At 44.0% G+C, this 20,561-nt stretch overlaps 1 protein-coding gene across 1 annotated transcript; it reads left to right on the forward strand.

Annotated features, from left to right (window-relative positions):
- The first annotated feature begins 207 nt into the window (after positions 1 to 207).
- On the forward strand, positions 208 to 17,121 carry ZBTB39 (zinc finger and BTB domain containing 39). Its single transcript, XM_066584457.1, has 2 exons — positions 208 to 282; positions 14,420 to 17,121. The coding sequence occupies exon 2, from the start codon at positions 14,546 to 14,548 to the stop codon at positions 16,625 to 16,627; it is 2,082 nt and encodes a 693-aa protein (XP_066440554.1). The 5' UTR covers positions 208 to 282; positions 14,420 to 14,545; the 3' UTR covers positions 16,628 to 17,121.
- Positions 17,122 to 20,561: the final 3,440 nt, after the last annotated feature.

The raw sequence follows: 20,561 nt of genomic DNA on the forward strand, positions 1-20,561 counted from the left end.
ATAGACCTATTAGCTGTTCCTGACAGAACCGCTATGATTTCAGTCATCCTCCCACCATAACATGCCGAGTTCACACAGAAACCTAACAGTGTTCATGAGGAGAGCCGAGCATGGAGCGCTGTTCTAGCCTCCGCACACAAGGTGGCGCTGTCCTCACACACGTCCGTAGGTAATGAGATGATGGCGCTCTTGGAGCACGGTGCTCTCGTCTGCGTCTACGGAGGCCGGATCTACCGAGCTGCCTTTGTGTTATCCGGCCGGCGAGGCGCCGAGGAGCCTCCGGTAAGATTCCTGCCTGCGCTGTACACGTCTGCCCGAGACTGGTGCTGCCATCTTTAGGAGGGCTCTGCCAGGGGCCTCTGTTTACATCTCCGTCCTGTAGGGATAGGTGAAGCCCCAGTGCAGGTTTGAGGTGTGGACGTGCAACTGTGTGGAACTACAAGTCCCAGCATGTCTAGTGTGTAGGGGCAGCTGTGCTTTGTAGTTCTGTGCAGTCACTATTGTTGTGGTCCTTAGTGTCAATGTATGGCTGGTCTCCATGGTTACTGCACACCATATTGCCTGCGGCGCTACCAGCGCAGTTTTCTCTTATTTTGCCCGGGACTTGATTGCGACATTTTTTTAAAAATTATTTTTAAGCCACTTCAAAACGCACAAACTTTATTCGGTGGGATCGGGAACAGTTCTGTCTGTACTTTTTATCGCCACCATCGCGTTTTCTTGAGTCGGGTTTAGCGCAAAAATATCCGGCATTTTTGCGAAGTTCTGGAATGATCACAGTCGTCGGAATTTGGCTTTGGGGGAAGTTTACATCTGCTTCGAGGTTTCCGTTACGTTTGGTGACCAGGATAGCGCGGCACGCTGCACCAAGCTTGGCGACAAAGTTACCGAAACTTTGGAGCCTACAGTCGGCGGGTCTGGTCGGATCTGCGTACGACTCTAGACCGGCTCACACGCGATCGGATGCGTAAAACGCTGTGCAGGCTGTCAATTTTGCGCTGCGCATAACTGCGTATTTTAAGCATGCTGTCGTGCGCAGTCTGACTTTTAAATTCCCGCTTAGCGATGTTGCGTATAAACGCCGCACATTGCATGATTGCGTAGGTACAGCGTTCACTATTATGCGCTCATATAGAGAACAAAAGGGCGCTACTGCGTGTAATGCGCGGTAAAATAGAACATGCTGCCTTCTTTTTTACGTGTGTATTAAATGCAATAAAAAAAAACGTACTTCCGTTGACTCTGTTCGCTGCTTAATATGCGACAAACTTACACTTGAGTGAGCCTGCTTTAAGGGCGCCTTCACATCGCAGAGTTAGGAAACCAATGATTTCCGAATTTCTCACTCATGCGATGTTGCGAGAGAAAAAAATCGTGGCATGTGTTATCTTTCTGCGATTCGCTGTTTTTATTATATATATATATATATATATATATATATATATATTTTTTTTTTTTTAATCGTTTCCCCGCCTCCTTTTTATCGTAACGCACAAACTTTCAATTTTTCATGCAATGCGTTTTCAGCGTCTACCCACTTTCGCGCTCAAAAATCGTGCACTTTTTTTTTTGTTTTCCCTAGCGATGCGACGTAAGATGATTCTCGAGAAAAAGCATCGCTGACTCCTAAAAAGTCGCTGGAACGAAGATGCGTTTTTTTTCCCCTGGGACTCTAGCGTCAACATTGCGATCGCCCGTGTGAAACTAACCCAAGGGTGCTTTTACACGGGACGGTGTCAGTCAACAAGCATCACTGACTGGATGAAGGAGCCGCCGGGGATCAGTTTTTCCCACCTTCCTCCATTCGCATTGAGGCTGCTCTTGCCCGAGCGTCGGTTTAAAACACTGCATTCAACAGCGGTTTTTTAATGTATCTCCTCGCTACAATGGGTGATGAGGTGCGTTAAAAAACGCTGAAACACAATAAAATTAGAGCAAACAGCGTTTAAAAATGGCGGCATGCAAATTCTCGTCTAAGTCCCTTTAGAAACCAGTTGAGGCTGTTTGACAGCGTTTAGCGCGGCAAAAAAAAATTGAAAGAGGAGTGGCCTAAGGGCTCATTCACGCAGGGTTATCTTCACCGCATATTGCGCACGCGTACATCGCCAAGTGAATGCACGGTAAATGGATTTTCATTGATCCGTTCACATTAGCGTGTAGATGTGTACGAGAAAAAGCTGGCAGCACGCTCTTTCTCTGCAAGCCCTGCAGCGCGAGCCCCTATACATTTCTACAGCTAGGCATTACAACGCTGTCCCTACGCAATACATAAGGCGGTCACACTGGATGGTCGCGTGCGTGAGATACACGGTCATGTACAGTGCACTCGCTGTTATATGAGGCGGTAGCCGGCTCTCCGCTGGCATCGCACAGGCCCGTAAAGAATGCAGGGTCTTGCGCATACGGTCATGTGAATGAGCCCTAAGCAGGCAGTCATTCATAAGCGAATTACACGGAATGATACGCCGTTCATTTTTTTTTTTTCGCATGCAGAAACTGAATGATGAACGAGAAATGAATGGTCTTTGTTCAGTTGCTGCATACGTTTACACTGAACGATAATCGATCAGATTTCCGCTAAATTGCTGGAATCCGAATGATGATTGTTCCATGTAGTACCTTGTCTGCTGTCCCGCAAAATATCACGGCTTCCATTGCAAAAGGAAAGCCACAGCATAATGTGCCTGCAGTACCTAACTAGGCCACTGCAATGTTGACGGCGCTATCTGCTTCCAGCATTGTCCACACTGACAGGAAGGCCTGTTGATCAGCTGCTGATAGGTCATCAATAGTAGAAGTCCCAGACAACTCCTTTACATGGGTTTTGCAGTGGAGAGGGGGGCCTTGAATGTAAGCAAAAGCACAGAATACCTTGTGCTGCTTCGGTCTCTGTTCGGGCTGCAGCGGTCAAGGGGAGGCCAGCAGGAACGTCCTCAGTAACGTACCATAAACGTGCATTAGGGCTTGTACATTAGAAGGCCACATGACGTCAGAGGCCTTCTACCCGGGGGATATCACCTGCCAGGTGCTGTGGCGCCAGGCAGCGTCTCCGGTGAGTATATTGATTTTTATATAGTTTTAGGCATGGAGAGCCTAAAACTATATAAAAGCAGTAACTCCCAAAACCCCATTAAAGGGAACCTGCCCCCAGTGTGTGTGGCTAGAAGACCACCTACAGCCGTACAACAATGAAGTACTGCGCATGTCCAACGTTACTATCTTGTACATCCTGGTGTCAGCGGGTTATTAAAGAAAGCTTTCAAATTTTGTGCCCTACATGCAAATCCCCACCATCGATCTGGTGGGCTGCATTCCTCCCCCAGCACTGCTTCTCTCGGTTACTGCGACCTGACACGTCCTCCACGCCATCAATGTGACACTCCAATTTTCGCGCGTGCGCCGTGAGCTACAGGAAACGAAGCGTGCTCATCTTATCCCTTTTATGGGTGGATTCAGTAGACTCAACAGCGCATGTGCGCCGCTCCTGGAGCTCTCCATGACTCTTATCAGTGCCGCATGCTGTTTTTCTCAACGGGGGGCGCTTATAGTATTCTTCCAGCTGGTATCCCGCTGGCAGTTCTCAGCTATTGTTATTTTAAGGGCCATTTAAAGGGAACTGCTTATCTACTTTTAGCTCTTTAAAGGGGTTCTGACACTAAAAAAAAAAAATTGTACTCACCTTGCCTGGCCAGGACCGATCGCCAGGCATGTCCCCTCCAGCCGGCATCTTCTTCTGTGGCTTGTAGAAGCAGAGCAGGAGCGGTCAAAATGGCCGCTTCCTGCTCTGCTCCGTCCGTCAGCCACTTCCGAGGTGAACAGACGGGCCGCCCACAGCAAGCACGTCACAAGCAATGCTTGCTGTGGGCGGCCCGTCCGTCCTGGCTGAACTCCAAGATTCTGCGCGTGCGCAGTGGAGACGCGGCCCGTCCTGACTCCTGTCAGAGGGTGCTTCTCCACAGCGCATGCGCCCGATCCCGGAGCGGCGTGGCTTGTGGAGGAAGAAAAGGAAGAACAGCACCTGCTGGGAGATGACCCCCCCCCCCCCCCGATGTCAACAACAACAGGAGACAACGTAAGTATCATGTTTTTATGCTTTAACAGCCATTAAATAGTGGGTTCCCTGTGTCCATTAGGCAGACCAGGGAACAATGGCTGGTAAAGCATAAAAACATTATTCATGTCAGAACCCCTTTAAGCAAAGCTCGTGGGCTTAAAGTATGTGACCCGCTGAGTCCGGGGATGTGAGTGTTCTACTTGCTTTCCCCAATGTTTCCCTAAAGCCCCCCCTTCCCACTGTCAGCCGCTGCTCCGTACGTTGACCAGCGCTGCTAAGTAGTCCATCCCATTCTAAAATTAGAACGGGTGGACTACTTGGCACGCTGTCCAATGTGCTGAGTGCACGGCATTGACCCGAGGGATAAGTGTAAGGGCGCATTCACGCAAACAGTATTCTTGCGCAAGTTTTGTGTGATGCGCACAAATCTCGCACGAATATGAAATCCATTCTTCTGAATGGATTCATTCACACAAGCGATATTTCCTCATCGCAGCATGTTCTATCCCTGAGTGTTCCCGCAGGGGGAATCACCCATTGTTTTCAATAGGACCTTGAAAGACCTTGCATGCTGCACGACGCAATGTAATCCATAGAATTCAATGGGGAAACGCTTCCCATCGTATCGTGTGCGTGAGGATTGCAATTATACAGAAGCAATGCTATTTTTAATCAAAAACGCTTTGTCATAAAAAATGCGCGCTGGCAAGGATGATCAGGCTGAGTTTCTCTGCCTGACATCACGATCACCCATATGAAGATAGCCTAGCACCTCCCCGGACTCCATGGATCAGTTACTTTCAGCCCATAAGCTTAGTGTATACGGCTAAAAGTAGGTGACTGTCTCTTTAACGAAGGGATGAAAATCAAATATTTTAAAAGGTTTTCTAGGACTTTAATGTTTTATCCTTGGGCTAATCATCAGATCGGTGGGGCTGTGACTGATCGGCTGATTAACGGGGTTAGGATAAGCACCATGTACCCGTCGTTGTTTACCAGACTCGTTACATTTTGGAACATCTGTAGCCTACCTGTTGCTGAAGCTTTCTAAATGGGACACCATATATGGGGCTGTGCCTGGTAAACAACGAGGAGGCCACACCGCTACCTCTGTGAAGTCAGCACCCCATCTTTCAAAATTAATTTTTTTTATAAGTTCTGGATGCACCCCAAAGAGTTCTAGAGTTCCCAATTAATTTTAAAAATAGTTCTAGCGAATTAGGAAAAAAAATCAACAAATGTATCTCTGCGGTGCTAAGTTCCGAAAATGATATTACTAAATCCGCGAGAACTTTGTAAATATTGGTTCTAGAGCTTTGAGCAGTAAGAGTTTTCTTCAGAACTCTTGAGGTGCTACCCAGAACTCTTATAAAATTGCGGGATTTGAACAACAACAATATCGACTTTTTATATCAGATGTTGGTTGGGGAGGACACGTGCAATTGCAGGAAAGACATAGAAAGGAATTGGGAGCGAGAACTAGGTGGTGCCCCCCAGAGGAGTCTTGGAAAAAAAATCATACATCCTGTCACATAAAATGTCGGTTTCTAGCAAGATGCAGGAGTTAAACTACAAAATACTAACAAGATGGTACCAGACCACAGTGAACCTAGCCAGGATATTCCCCCAGTATCCGGATACCTGTTGGAGATGCCAATTGGAAAGAGGGTCATTTGTTCACCTCTGGTGGTCATGTCCTCTGATGCGCCCCCTCTGGCAGGAGATCAACACTCTTTACTCCACGGTATGCAGAACTCAGATCCAGTTTACGCCAGAAATAGTTCGTCCATATTCTGGGGATTATCTGTCGCATGGCCAGTATAAAAAATCTGAGTAGGGAGCTTTTGAAATGTGCCACTGATCCTGGGAACATAGACAGTAATACTATTTCTGGCGTAAACTGGATCTGAGTTCTGCATACCGTGGAGTAAAGAGTGTTGATCTCCTTCCAGAGGGGGCGCATCAGAGGACATGACCACCAGAGGTGAACAAATGACCCTCTTTCCAATTGGCATCTCCAACAGGTATCCGGATACTGGGGGAATATCCTGGCTATTTTCACTGGGGTCTGGTACCATCTTGTTAGTATTTTGTAGTTTAACTCCTGCATCTTGCTAGAAACCGACATTTTATGTGACAGGATGTATGATTTTTTTTTTCCAAGACTCCTCTGGGGGCGCCACCTAGTTCTCGCTCCCAATTCCTTTCTATGTCTTTTCCGCAATTGCGCGTGTCCTCCCCAACCAACATCTGATATAAAGTCGATATTGTTGTTATATAAGAGTTCTGGGTTGCACCTCAAGAGTTCTGAAGAAAACTCTTAATGCTCGAGGCTCTAGGACCAATATTTACAATGTTCTAGCTGATTTTTAGATGCCGGATCAAAAAAATTTCAGGTAATGTGTATAAATAATTTTTTGGGAAATCCCGCGATTTTATAAGAGTTCTGGGTAGCACCTCAAGAGTTCTGAAAAAAACTTATTGCTCAAAGCTCTAGAACCCATATTTACAAAGTTCTCGCTGATTTAGTAATATCATTTTTGGAAGTTAGCACCGCAGAGATACATTTGTTGTGTTATTTTTTTTTTTTTTTTCCTAATTCGCTAGAACTATTTTTAAAATTAATTGGGAACTCTAGAACTCTTTGGGGTGCATCCAGAACTTATTAAAAAAATTAACTTTTTTTGAAAGATGGGGTGCTGACTTCACAGAAGTCACACCACTCCCCTTTAATCATCTGATCAGTGGGGTGCCAGGAGTTGGACCATCACCGATCGGCTATTGCCGGCCTATCCAATGCACAGGCCATCAATATTAAAGTTGCAGAAAACACTTTTAAATGTTTTTCCAGATCATTAAAGGGGATGTCCGGTTACTTGACAACCCCTTTTCAGTAGGACGCCTACTGAAACAAAAATAAACGGAGCAATATCCCGCCGTAGCCCCGTGTAACCTTGGTTTCTTTTGTTTACTGTCTTACTGCTGGTTTGCATTTGGCTTTTTCTATACATAAATCCCATCGACAGATTTCTTAGTTTTGTCACAAATATTAACTTGTGTTTCCGCCCATTTGTTTTGTTGGGCATTTTCTATTATCAAGGCAGATTGTGTTTTGTATCCTGACAATTGGACGTCTTCTCAAAGCCAGATTTTTCACACCGATGGCGGGAAGCAACCAATATATTGTGGTGCAATCCATGTTGGATTTCCCTCTTGCGACTTCCTTCACACGCACACTTTTTATTCTGCCTTTTTATTTTTGTAAAATAAACAACGCTAGAAAAATTGCACAGGATTTTTTTAAGGGTGCGTTCAGACAGGCGTATTGCTGGTTTCGGTCACGTAAATAAATGTGAGTATTTATACATGCTCCATATACTTAATACAGTGGTTTTGTGCATATGCACACAAAGATAGGACATGCTGTGTTTTTTTTTTTTCGTGCCCGAAATACGCTGTGAAAATGCGTAAATGTGAATGAACCTATTGAAATCGGTAGTGGTACATAATTACTATGGTTGAGATTCGCTAGCAGGGTGGAGACAGTAGTATGAGAAAATATTTCCTAGAAGGACTGAGGTTTGTCCTTGAGTTGGTCTCGCCAGAGCAAGGAGGAGAGAGACTGGCATCAGATGGTTTGGAAATAAGTCCAAGTTTAAATTTTTAATCCTGAAGGACTTAATTGTCCCCAAAAGGCCCATTTAGACACAACGATTCTCACTCAAAATTCGCTCAAAGCTGTCTTTCGATCGATAACCGTTGCGTCTAAATACACGGACATCGTGCAGTTTTAGTGCAAGATTTGTTCTTCGCTCAATTCTAGTTTTCTATCAGCGGTGCGGGCTATCATAGTCGACGGCACTGATGAGATTCTTTCAGTTCATGTCCCTCTGGTAGTTCACAGCGGGACGCAAGCTGTAAGCTTATGTGAAAACAGCTGTATTGTTCGCCGAGCGATAGCAGCCTGCATAGCTCTTTAGTAGCTAATTAGCGACTATAGACTATGCAAAGATCACTCAAACTGTTATTTGAGGGATTTTTTTTTTATTTTTAGCGATCGTATATCGGTGTAAATTAGGTCTTATTAGTAGAGTTAAAGTTCATCAGGAACTTTTTAAGGTCTCACAACCAAATCAGCCCTTCTCTCCGGTCAAGAGCAATTCAGTGTCTGTTTGCAGTATTCTAAACTCTGGGTGACAGGAGTGAACCCATCGTCCTAAGTCAATCGCCTCATAAGGGTGCACAGCAGGAAGACCAAAACCACCAAGAACACGCCCAAGGACTAATCTATCATAGGGTAGCTTATTGTGCCTCCCCTACCAAAAAAATATGAAGAGGGAAAAGCTATTAGATATGTGAATTGAAACAATTCACATTAAATATAAGAGCTTAGGTAAGATATAGGTTTTAAGGAACTTATTTTCCCCCCATCCACGAAACAAATGGGAGAGTGGTTGAGTTTAGCTGTTTTTTTTTTTAATTTTTGAGAAGGGTCTTTATTAGAGATGAGCGAACATGTCCGTTACGGACACATCCGCACCCGGACACCGGCTTTGCCGAACACTGCAGTGTTCGCGCGTAAAGGTCCGGGTGCCGCCGGGGGGCGGGGAGATGCGCGGCGGCGTGGGCGGCAGTAGCGGGGAACAGGGGGGAGCCCTCTCTCTCTCCCTCTCACCCCCACTCCCCGCCGCACCCCCCCGCGCTGCCACGGCGGCCCCCGAACTTTTTCGCCCGAACACTGAAGTGTTCGCAAAGTTCGGTGTTCGGGCGAAAAAGGGGCGGGGCCGAACGTGTTCGCTCATCTCTAGTCTTTATTAAGTTAGATACCTGAATATTGGTTGTGATGGTTGCCAAAATTTGATATGGCCCCAAATCTTTAAAAAATTGTTATAGTATGGGGTAATGCTTGTGTTGGGTTGGTAATTAAGATAGAGGTCATCAGCAAATGCTGCATTCCAGTGAACCCAATCTCCAAATTTTCAGGCCATGAATGTTGGGGTGTTGCCTAATCACTTCTAACAGTGTTTCCATGACCAATATGAAGCTACTAGGGGTTTGGGGGGGCATCCCTGCCTAGCGCCGTTTGGGGTAACAAAAGGTTTCGGTAGGCTGCCGTTGATTCGTATGATGTGGTGACACAATTGCAGAGATGAATTTAGAGGGAAGCCAAATTTAATGAGCGTTTGAGTCATATATGTCCAAGTCGTTCAGTCAAAAGCCTTTTGGCATCAATTCTTAGAAGGATTACCAGAATCTTGTGTTTGGGGGCATAATGGAGAAGATAATTCTGGTTGAATTAAGTTTACCCTCCCTGCCTGTAACGAATTGTTAGTTCTGGATTGTTCAATTTAGGTAAATAGGCGATGTGTTTAGCCCAGATTATGTTTTTACATTTTAAAGGGAAATAGGGCGATAACCACCACAGTTCTCAAGGTTTTTCACTTCCTTTGAAATATGGCAATAGTTGCCTCTAAAGCTGGTTTTGGTAGGCCTGCCCCCTCCATCCTTGTAGTGCTCCATTTTACTATCTGAGAAAGAAGAGTTGGAAGGAACTTTTTGTAAAAGAAAACCGGTAAGCCATCAAGGCCAGGGCTTTTTTCTGACTATATTGAGAAAATGGTTTCTGTTACCTCCTTCACCCTTACTTGGGACTATCAGATTCTTGACATGAAAGACTGGGTAACCTTAAATGTGTTAGGAATGAGTCTATCCAAGTACAGGTCAGAAGGGCAAGATGCTCCAATTGACTTTAAAGGGGTTATGACACTAATCAGGTTTTTATGCTTTAGCAGCCATTGTTCCCTGGTCTGCCTAATGGACAGGCATGCATAAATACCTTATACTTGTACCTTTTTGTTGTGTTGTTGTGGAGAGAGGGTCATCTCCCAGCAGGCTTTCTGCTTCCTCCGACGAGCCAGGACGGGATGCCCCCCTCCGCGATTGCACGCAGGCGCAGAAGACATGTGCCCTCTGACAGGAGTCAGGATGGGCCGCCTTTCCACTACGCACGCTCAGAACTTGCCGTTCAGCCAGGACGGACAGGCCACCGACAGCAAGCACTGCTTGTGATGTTGCACCCGTCAGTTCACCTGGGAAGTGGCTCACGGACGGAGCAGAGCAGGAAGCGGTCATTTTGACTGCTCCAGCTCTGCTTCAAGAAGCCACAGAAGATGCCCGATGGAGGGGACATGCCTGTCGATCAGTCCTGGCCAGGCAAGGTAAGTAAAAATTATTTTTTGTTTTCATGTCAGAATTCCTTTTAAGCTTTATAAAAGGAATGATAGAATTTTTGAAATGCATTGGCTATTTGCTTTGTGCAAGAAACTTTAGTGCCAGATTATGTATACTTCTAATAAACAGAGAATCTATATAATTTTTTTTTCAAGTGAATGGACATTAATTTGACCCTTTTATGTGAGTAGTGTTTATATTTAGCATACTGGTATTGTTTAGCTTTAGCATTTAAATGGTTATACGGTTGGTTCCTAAGATTGCAAAGATCTTGTTGAGCACTTTAAGGCTTTGTCTTTTTGTGTGTTGTTTCGAAGGCGAAGATTTGGGACAGAAGGGAAATTTGGAGCTCTTCTCTTTTTACGAGTCCCTAGGGTGATTGTCTTCCCTCTGATAGAGGTCCTACGGGCGATCCAGAATATAGGTTAAAAGGTATCAGCAGAAGAATTGAAGGAAAGATGGGACTTGAGATTTCTTTTACTCAATGAGCTGATGCTTGATTATCAGGGAGTGTCTTTCAGTCTCCCAAGTCCAAGGTTTTCTGGGGAGATTGCTAAATTTACCAATACTGGTGCTTATACATGACTGGTCTAGAGGCATGTAGGTTTTCTAAGGACATGGGGATTATTTCCTATCTGCCTTTTAGCAAATAAAAAGCGGCCTCCCCGGTTTGACTGGGTCAGAGTATTCAAATGGGACAATTTAGTGAACTGCTCTGCTGACTTCTATAGCTGCTGTGTATGAGCAGCTATGGTATCAAAATTTAAAATAAGAATGTGGGAGGCTGGGGAATTTCCATATGGGTCTCCTGAGAAAAGCAGATATCTGTTTTATATTTATTAAGGCCTCATGTCCACGGGGAAAATCAGATCCGCTGCAGATTCTCCATGGAGAATCTGCAGCGGGTCCCTCCTGCCCCGCGGACATGAGCGCTGAAAATAAGAATAAATCAGAATAAACTTACCTCCCGCACGCTCCGGATTCTTCCTTCGCTGCCGCGTCATCTTCTCTGCGTCGCGGCCGGATCTTCTTTCTTCGGCTCGGCGGATGCGCAGGATGACGTTGGTGACGTGCCCCGCGCATGCGCCGGCCCGAAGCAAAATGATCCGGCCGCGACTGAGAAAAGATGGCGCCGCGGCGAAGAGAAGAAACGGAGCGGGTGAGTAAAATCTGATTTTTGTCTCCCGCGGATCCAGACGGCTTCCATAGGCTTCAATAGAAGCCCGCGGGAGACCCGCACGAAAATGGAGCATAGTCCAGATTTTTTCATGCTCCATTTTTTTTTTTTATTCACTTTTATTGACCATCTGCGGGTATTTATCTACCCGCGGGTGGTCAATGCATCCCTATGGGGTGCGGATCCGCGGGCAGGAGAAGAGTTAAAATCTGCTGCGGATTTTAATTCTTATTTTGCCCGTGGACATGAGCCCTAAGTGTGGAGAAAATCTGCAAACTTTTTGCAGGGGTATTTATTGCTCTAAGAGTAAAGGAGTTAATGCTGTTCGCCATTTAGATAGTATCGTGGACAAGGTAATGTTGTATGGGGGCCTCATGCTGGATACCATGATGCATTTAAACTGGGGTAGGAACAAATAGAAAAAACTAATTATATAACTAATAACCACCAAAATCACACCTCCATCCCCACAATCTCTACCAAGGGCAGATGGGGAGGGGCTTCAAAATGAACATGGGAATCACCAGGGAATGTTGTGGTGCGAATTTCATCGCAAATTCCTGTGCAGCGGTGATAAAATTGACATGCCACGTAAATGAATTCCACACCGCAAGCCAATTTCCATAGGGGGGTTTGTTATTTCTGCAGTTTGTGGACGCGATTTTCAAAATCTCATCCCATTTGCTACTACTGTAAATGTTGCTGAATTTCCGCGGGGACCTTCTGCACGGAAATTCCGTTGTGTGCGAACCCCACCTTACTCTGTAGATGGTCAGTCAGAGGCTTAAAGACTCTTCTTTTAGTAAGCGTGGAAGCTAGCTCTTGGAAAAAGGAAACTCTGAAGCCATCAAATTCAATGTTTGGGCTCTCTAGATGCTTTTTTGGGATGGCAGCAACATACTAGTAGCTGAGTAGACCACAGATTACATTGCATGGCGGATCCCCTCTTTTGGGGGGAGGTCTTAACGAGCGGTGAATACTATTTTAGAGGCTCTTGTTTTCGTCCAGCAGATTAGAGAATAGTTGTAAGGCAGACCCTTAATTCTCACAGTCTTGCGGCGGTCTTTTCTTTTGGTTCTCAAATATGGGTAATGCTACACAATATAATAAGCTCACTCCAGTATGATGAAAATGAGACGTTTCCAAAAGGTATCTTGGATTATCTAAGTCCAAAAGAATACCAGTATGGATAAATTCCTGAGTCTGAAATAGTAAATGTGTCGGATATTGAGGACTCACAGTAACAAGAAGAGGCACCGGGTGGCTCCAACTGTGAAAAAATAATCTAGATAATGGGGCAAATGGTCACTGCCTCGAGCTCTCAACCCATTTATAAAGGAACTGGCTGACCTCAGAACAGAAGTCCACCACATCGGGGACACAAGTGAAACACTGAAAACAAAACCGGCTTCACTGATTGATGTAATAAAGCTATCAAGCAACATATTTCAACTCAGTCGGATTCTATCATTATAGCATTATCCCTAACAAAGAACTAAGACAATGCACCTGCCTTAAAGGGGTTTTGTCATTAGAACAAAATCCCATCCTACAGCTGGATGTTGCCTAAATAGGGGGAAGCGGGGGAGAGGGTATATTTGCCTCTCTTGGAGCCCCGAGACGCAGCTGACAACTATCGGGTGTTGACTTCCGGACAGGCGGCTCGGCGAAAGCATGTAACTGCTGTGGCTAATCAAAGGCCGCTGTGACATCAGTGCTCGTATCCTCAGCACTATAATGCCAGGAGTTTGGGGACATGGCACTGCAGCCTCTGATTGGCTGCCATGGTCACATACTTCTGCCCAGAAGTCACCACCGATATTGCCGGGGGCTGTTGGTTGCGTCCCAGGGCTCTACGAGAGGTTAGTTTACCCCTTTTTTCTTTTTTTTTCATTTTGGGCAGGGCCCAATTAGGAGATGTTTGTTTGTTTTCTTGTTTGTTTTTTTTTTTTTTTCTGATGACAGAATCCCTTTTAAAGGGATTATATTGCCCACATATTTTTTAAATAATTCAAACCTGATAGTGAAACATTTTTCTAATCTGTTTTATTTTCTGGTTGTAGAATGTCTTTTTTTTTTTTTGTATTCTGTTGTATGTACATGACTATGGGCGCAGCTTTGCAGCAGCTTCATGGGCCATTCACACAATGGACGGGAAGGGACCCATTGACTTGTATGGAGACTGTTCTAGACATGCTCTGTGACCTGTGCAGAGGACTATTTGCAGGGAGGGAAGTAGATCATCACAGCTTATAACAATAGTAAATGGTATAAGTAATTTCTTCTGGCCGGCGCCTCGGTGCTCATAAGCGATCACCGCTCCGAAGGCCTCGGGGACCGCATATTAACATCTTCATCAGCACTTCTGCCCTATTAACCAATCAGGTTGCTGGAATTGCTAAATAGTGCAGAAGTGCTGATGAAGATGTTAATATGCGGACCACAGCTAGGCTATAGTTACTGCCTTCCAGGACCTAGACCGTGAGCACATGGGCAGCCAATCACATTCAGGGGGCTTTACCCCCCCTCCCTGTCTATCTTGACTCCACCAGGGGACAAAAATGTAACTTATATAGTAGGTCATTTTCTGATGGCACATTCCCTCCAACATACTGTTTGCCTTTTCATATATGCCTAAAAATATTCCCATAGTTCTGTGTGGAGCAAATCTGTATCAAGAATGTGAACTTGCCTTGCATGTCATATGTCCACATCTTAGTTTTGTTTTTAATTTTAAGGTACCATATAATGTAATCTGCTACTCTCCCTGTCTCATAACAAAATGTTTGCATGGCGGTGTCTTTCTTTTTTCCCCTTCCCCATCAGTACAATCCATTGAGTAGATGAATCCACGTGTATGACATGTTTAAATCCATCTGGATAAGTAGCAAAAATTAAAAAAAGCAAAAAAACTTTTTGTTGTACAAGTTCTCACACTCTTTATTTGTGTCTTCTAGGTACGTTCTCACTGCTCATTACATGGGGGATGAAGTGCCTCTCCGTATGCGGAAGATCTAATCTGATTAGAGGGCCAGGTGTGAAAACTTTGCACAGGGCATACTTTCTGACTTTATCACACAAAGATGGGTATGCGAATCAAACTAAACAGCAGCGACCATCCCAGCAACCTGCTAAGTGAGCTGAATAAATCTCGCTTGTCAGGGATACTTTGTGATGTTAATATTGTTGTTGGGAATCGGTCTTTTGCTGCTCATAAAGCTGTTCTTGGTTCTGCAGCGAGTTATTTTCAAAAATTGTTCTCAAGCACCGAGTTGGATGTTGCTCGAAATTATGTGGTGGACTTCATCACAGCAGCCAATTTTGAGAAAGTACTAAACTTTATCTACACTTCTGAGCTATTTACTGACCTTATTAACGTGGGAGTTATCTATGAAGTCGCAGAGAAGCTTGGCATGGAGGACTTAATAAGTGCCTGTCATGCTACATTTCCTGATCTTGAAGGCTCCTCGGGTCAGAAATATCAATGCTCTGTTTCCTCTAGCGAGGGACATTCTAGCACATCAACTGAACCCAATCCGGTAGAGTCTAGGGCCAACAGGCTGGATAATCCCATCCCTCCTCCGATAGACAAAAGTTTTAGCACACCAGGAGATGGAACCTGCACGTTCAAAGGAGAAGACCAAGAGGCTAACATGAACCAAGCAGCACAATTTCCACTACCTGCAAAAACTGAAGAACAAAGCACCTCGGCAAGGTTCCAGTCCTCCCATTGCTCAGTGAACACTGGATTTGGTCCTACAAGTACTTGCCCTTCTTATAAAACTCAACACAACGGTGATTTTAACAAAACTGGTTACTTTCCTGGGGACTCGTCTGTTAGTGGGAATTCGAAGGAATCTGCTGGAGGGTTTGAAGCAATGGGAGACCTCCACCTTGATGAATTAGAAGAGGAAGAGTTACAATTTGATGAAGCGGGTGATGAAGACTCCGGGCCATCTAGGGAAATTATCGAGTTAAGCGATGGTAGTGAAGATGAGCTGTTACTATTTGGACAGGGAGAAAGTCGAAGCGGTAAAGCCATGCCATGCCAAGTGTGCAAGAAAGTGTTGGAACCTAACCTGCAACATATCCGCCAACATGCTCAGGAACACGTAGAGCTACGCAATGGTAGTTGCAAAGTCTGTCAGGCCCGGTTCCATGACCGGGGCGCTATGATAACTCATGTTTTATCGCACATTGGCATATTTCTTTTCTGTTGTGATATGTGTGAAGACAAATTTTTTAGCCAGTGGCAACTTACCCTTCACAGAGGACAAGAAGGGGTTACATCAGAACATAATATAATAGTTCATCCAGGTACCCCGCTCCCAGGGGAGGTGAATACATTTGTTGGAGCAATGGGTACTGAGTTGCCATGCGGTGCATGTCATAGGACCATGTTGCGTGATTTTCATTCTGTGCGTTCTCATGCTTTGGAGCACCTTAACACCAAGAACTTGTCCTGTGGACTCTGTGAGCAGCGGCACTTAACACTTTGTGGTCTTATGTGGCATGTCTTATCTCACATGTCTGTATCTGTCTTCTCCTGTTCTGTGTGCGCCAGTAGCTTCCTCGATCGCCATTTACTCGAGAAACACATGACGGTCCACCAGAGTTTGGACGAAGCGTTATTTCGCTGTCATCTTTGCTCCCAAGGTTTCAAGTCTGAAGTAACTTACCGGCAGCACCTGAGTCAGCATCGTTGTGGTAGTATTCCGGCAGACCGTCCTGGATTTTCAGAGTTTTCTCAACTCCAAACTCAGGCGTCAAAGCGAGAGGTTCCAGAGGATTTCTCCGCAGACGAGCATTCGGTTACTAGACAACCAGTCCATAGCAAATATACATGTAAGGTTTGCGGAAAGTGCTTTTCTCACACCAGTGAATTTAATTACCACCGACGCATTCATACCGGGGAAAAGCCGTATCAGTGCAAAGTGTGTCACAAGTTCTTCCGAGGACGTTCTACCATCAAGTGCCACTTGAAGACGCATGCTGGGGCTCTAATGTACCGATGTACTGTGTGTGGACACTACAGCTCCACCTTGAACCTCATGGGTGAACACATTGCGGTACACCGAGGCAACTTGCCTTCAGACTTTACCATTGACCAAACGTTTATGTACACTATTCACTCCAAAGAAATAGACAAGAGTGCCGATAGCTGATGTGTTTTGAAAGAGGAACGTGACATAGGGCTGTCAGATTATTTTAAATCGATCCCACCTCATTGCTAAGCTGTCTTTTGTTAAAATGATTGCTACTAAAACTTTTTTTGTTTGTGTGTTTTTTTTATGTTAAGTTATCCTTTTAACCACAGAGCCCCAACTATAACTTTTTGGTTTTAGTTTTAATCTTGGACCTTCATAATGTCATTATTTGTCTTGGTGGACAAAGGGTTACAACAGAGAGAGCATTGTATGCGCCATATTGTAACACGCTATACAGCCAAACTAAAAAGTTTTCTTACTTTTTCCAGTTACGCGGAGTAATGTGTACTTTGCCATTTATCATGTGTTTAGCCTATGATAAACAGTAGGAAAGTCTTTTGACGTGATGCTATCTTATTCTCATATGTAAAGGAAGCCTCCAGTCAGCAATGAGAAATTGGCGTATTGTCCTTACATTGGACTTTTAGTTGCTTGCTGCCTAGTCTTCTACATTGTTGCACCAAGTGGCAGTTCAATATCTCCACCACTGTTTGTGGTGCATATATGCAACTGGGGAGATTCCACCACGAAATATGTTGGACGTGCACCACAAACAGTTGTAGAGATATTGAAGCAACAGCTACTCTTTGCAACAATGTAGAAAATATAAATCGATGATGGACCCATAGGATTGGAAAATCTACCCAGCTCTATAGGTCTATTATTGACTTATATTTTCTACATTGTTGCTGTTGAATCAATATTGCCAACACTATCTTGCACATATATGGTGGGGAAATCTCCCCAATTGTAGAAGTCTACCATAGAAACCATTTTAAACATATCTTAAAACTGATATGGGTCGGGAAGGGTATATTCTGTAGTTTCTTCTTCAGAGAGCACCCAGAAGGTTGAGGAGACTTGTAAGGCATGCATGCAAATGAGATGGAACAATGCCTCTACAGCACCACCTATTGGAAGGCAGCATTCCTGCAAATCAATGTCAGACCTTATCACAAGCCTTATAAAAATGACTTGGAATATAAACCAAAGCCAGAGTCTTCTCCAGAAGGAATAGATCACCATGTACAGACAGCTGTTTCAGACTTTTTACCCTCATCAGTGTTCAGCAGGTTGCTGGCTCGGTAAGAGGTCTATGACTTGGGTCAAAAAGGGTATAGTTTCTACTTAAGGAGAGCACTTAGAAGGTGTGAGGAGAATTGAGACCATGCGTGCTCCTCGGAGAAATATGGCCACGCCAGCAACCTACTGCACACTGACAAGGGGCAAAAACCTAGAAACAGTCTGTCTGTACATGGTGATCTTTTCCTTCTGGAGAAGGTTTGGCTTTGGTTTATAGTCCCAGTCATTGTTACAAGGCCTGTGAAGAGGTCTGACATTGACTTGCAGGAACGTTGCCTTATAGGAGGTGGCGCTGTAGAGGCATTGTTCCATCTTGCCATTTGCTAAACTAATACGCAAAACTATACCGAGAAACTTATTATAAGAAGTCCCTCTCTTGGCATATGTCAGGCGCAATATGCAATATGCTTTGTACACATTTAGTGTACGCACAGGCAGATTTCCAGGCATAAATACACACTATGTAGTTTGAACAAGCCAGGAAGTTTCACTCAAGTGTTAAGTTGGCACACCGTGCGACAGCCAAGTACTTCCCCTTGGGAATGATGCATGTGACCTAATTAAACTAAAATGAATCTAGGCATCTTGACTACATTTCTCATCCCCATCTTCACAATTATGCTATTGGTAGTCTACCGGGAAGCTTTTGCTATAAAATGTCTTGATGAGTGGGAGTTTTCTTTTACTTCGGTCTACTTTTTGGGCAGTAGTAAGTTTCTGATGAATTTGCCAATAGTTCTGCACTAGCTATGTTTAATGTACGTGGAATCGTTTCTAAAGTCCTTGACTCTACTCATAAGGTACATTCTAAAATAAATACCTCAAACCTTGTAGACCTCAAAAGCACAATGCCCAAACTCCTAATTGTAATATTCACAAATATGTACAGTTTTATGAGCCTTGAGTTTGAGGAGAGGTTTCCCTACGGAAGAAAAGAGCTTTCAGGATTAGAGAAGGTGGATACCACGACTCGGTGTTTAGTAGCCCTGTCGACCTGCCAACCTTCTCATTTTTTTTTTATCAGCGTTTCTTTTAAAGGGAATGTATCACTTATATTTTTTTACTAATTAAAACCAGGTAGTGAAGTATTTTCCATGTATCTATTTTTATTTTCTGATTGTAGATATTTTAATTCTGTCGTCTGTACATAACTACGGGGGCTGCCATCTTTTTTTCTGAGCTGCTGTTAACAGCATTTATGGATGCTTTACATGAGAAATAATGAGCCAGTCACACAGCGGACAGGAGGGGTTATTGTGTAGGGATGGCAGAGATGGGGAGGAGGTAAGCTGTGACCATTACCTATTGTGAATGTTTGATCCTGTGTTTATCTATGTATGTGTAACTTTCATTGTACTCCTGCCTGTGATGATCATGAGCTGAAAAGCTTTGTCTACAGACCAGGAAATGTCAATCTATTAGATTTAGTGTGAAAACTGCAGGATTTTTTTTTTCTCCAAATATAGATGGTGACATTGAAAATTTTTAGTAAAAACGATTCATACAATGAGGTCATTTTCTGATGACACATTCCCTTTAAAGTGAGCCAAATGCAAGGGAGTCCAAAGTAAATTTTAAAAAGTTGATGGCAAACACTTCCTTAGATCCATCACCATTGTTTTCTATGTTACATATTTGTGAATGTTTAGATCTTCCTGTTCAGCATCTTCCTAGGCGGATAGCTGATAAATTTTAGTGTTTTTGTGTTTTTTTTTACACTTTGGGAGGGTTGTGTGTAAAGGTTTGTAGTGAAATAAAATCTACTTACTGTTAATTCAGTGGTCTAAAGGCACGTTTTGTTGGGAAGAATCTTCGGCTGCCTAAAAAAAAATGTTTATTTTTTATTTATTTTTTTAACTATAGGGCTGCATTCGCATCTTGTTTTTCGGTTCCATCCAGGGTGTATGTTTTTAAAGTACGGGAATCTCAGCCACCATAGAAAACTGGTGAAACGGAGACCGATGGGTCTTCGTTTCAGTAATTTTCCGTTCACTTCTGGCATTTTTGTGCTGTAATGCACCATATTCCTTTCTGGCACAAAATGCCAGAAATGAACAGAAACCTGCTAAAACGGAGACCTTTTGGTTTCTGTTTCGGCAGTTCTTTTGTAATGACTGAGATTAGGTTCTGTGCGGCGGCGCCATTTTCGGGATTTTAAACATACACTTTGATGGGAACCCTAACAAAGCCACAAACGAGATGTGAAGGCATTGACGTTTACGTAGTTTACTTTTCTCCTAAAATGTGACTCCTTGGACAGCAAACAGTAGGGCCTCCATGTGTGGTATTCCATGTTTTCATTTGTCGCCATTCCACAGTAAAGACCCGTTTTACACAAATGTCCCATGAGCAGAATGAACATTAGGCCAGATGTACTATGGAAAATTCACCAGTTTTCTGGCTCAAATTTCGCCAGAAAACTATCTTTCATGCTTTGCAGCACTTTTATGATGTTTTATACACTTAGACATCTTTTTTTTTTTTTTTTGGTTTGTTTCTAGTGTCTTAGCTAAATGGATGTGGCCTAAATGCAACATTGCCAAAAATGGTGCCAAACGTTTGGCACAAGATCTAGTGTAAATGAAACCAACTTATAGGTGGGATAAACTTGGACTAGACAATCTAAAAAATGTGATTTATAAAGTGATCTCTTTATCATCCAAAAGAGTCACACTGATCTGATGCATTTCAAAGCAACCCTCCGGTCCTGGAGAAACAAAAGATGGCCGAACAGACTATCTGGTGCACACTGTGCATTAGTTTGCATCAGTAGTCTTAAGACATTACACGCTGATGGCCAATGCTGCTC

Source organism: Eleutherodactylus coqui, chromosome 1, assembly GCF_035609145.1.
Source record: "Eleutherodactylus coqui strain aEleCoq1 chromosome 1, aEleCoq1.hap1, whole genome shotgun sequence".
NCBI lineage: Eukaryota > Metazoa > Chordata > Amphibia > Anura > Eleutherodactylidae > Eleutherodactylus > Eleutherodactylus coqui.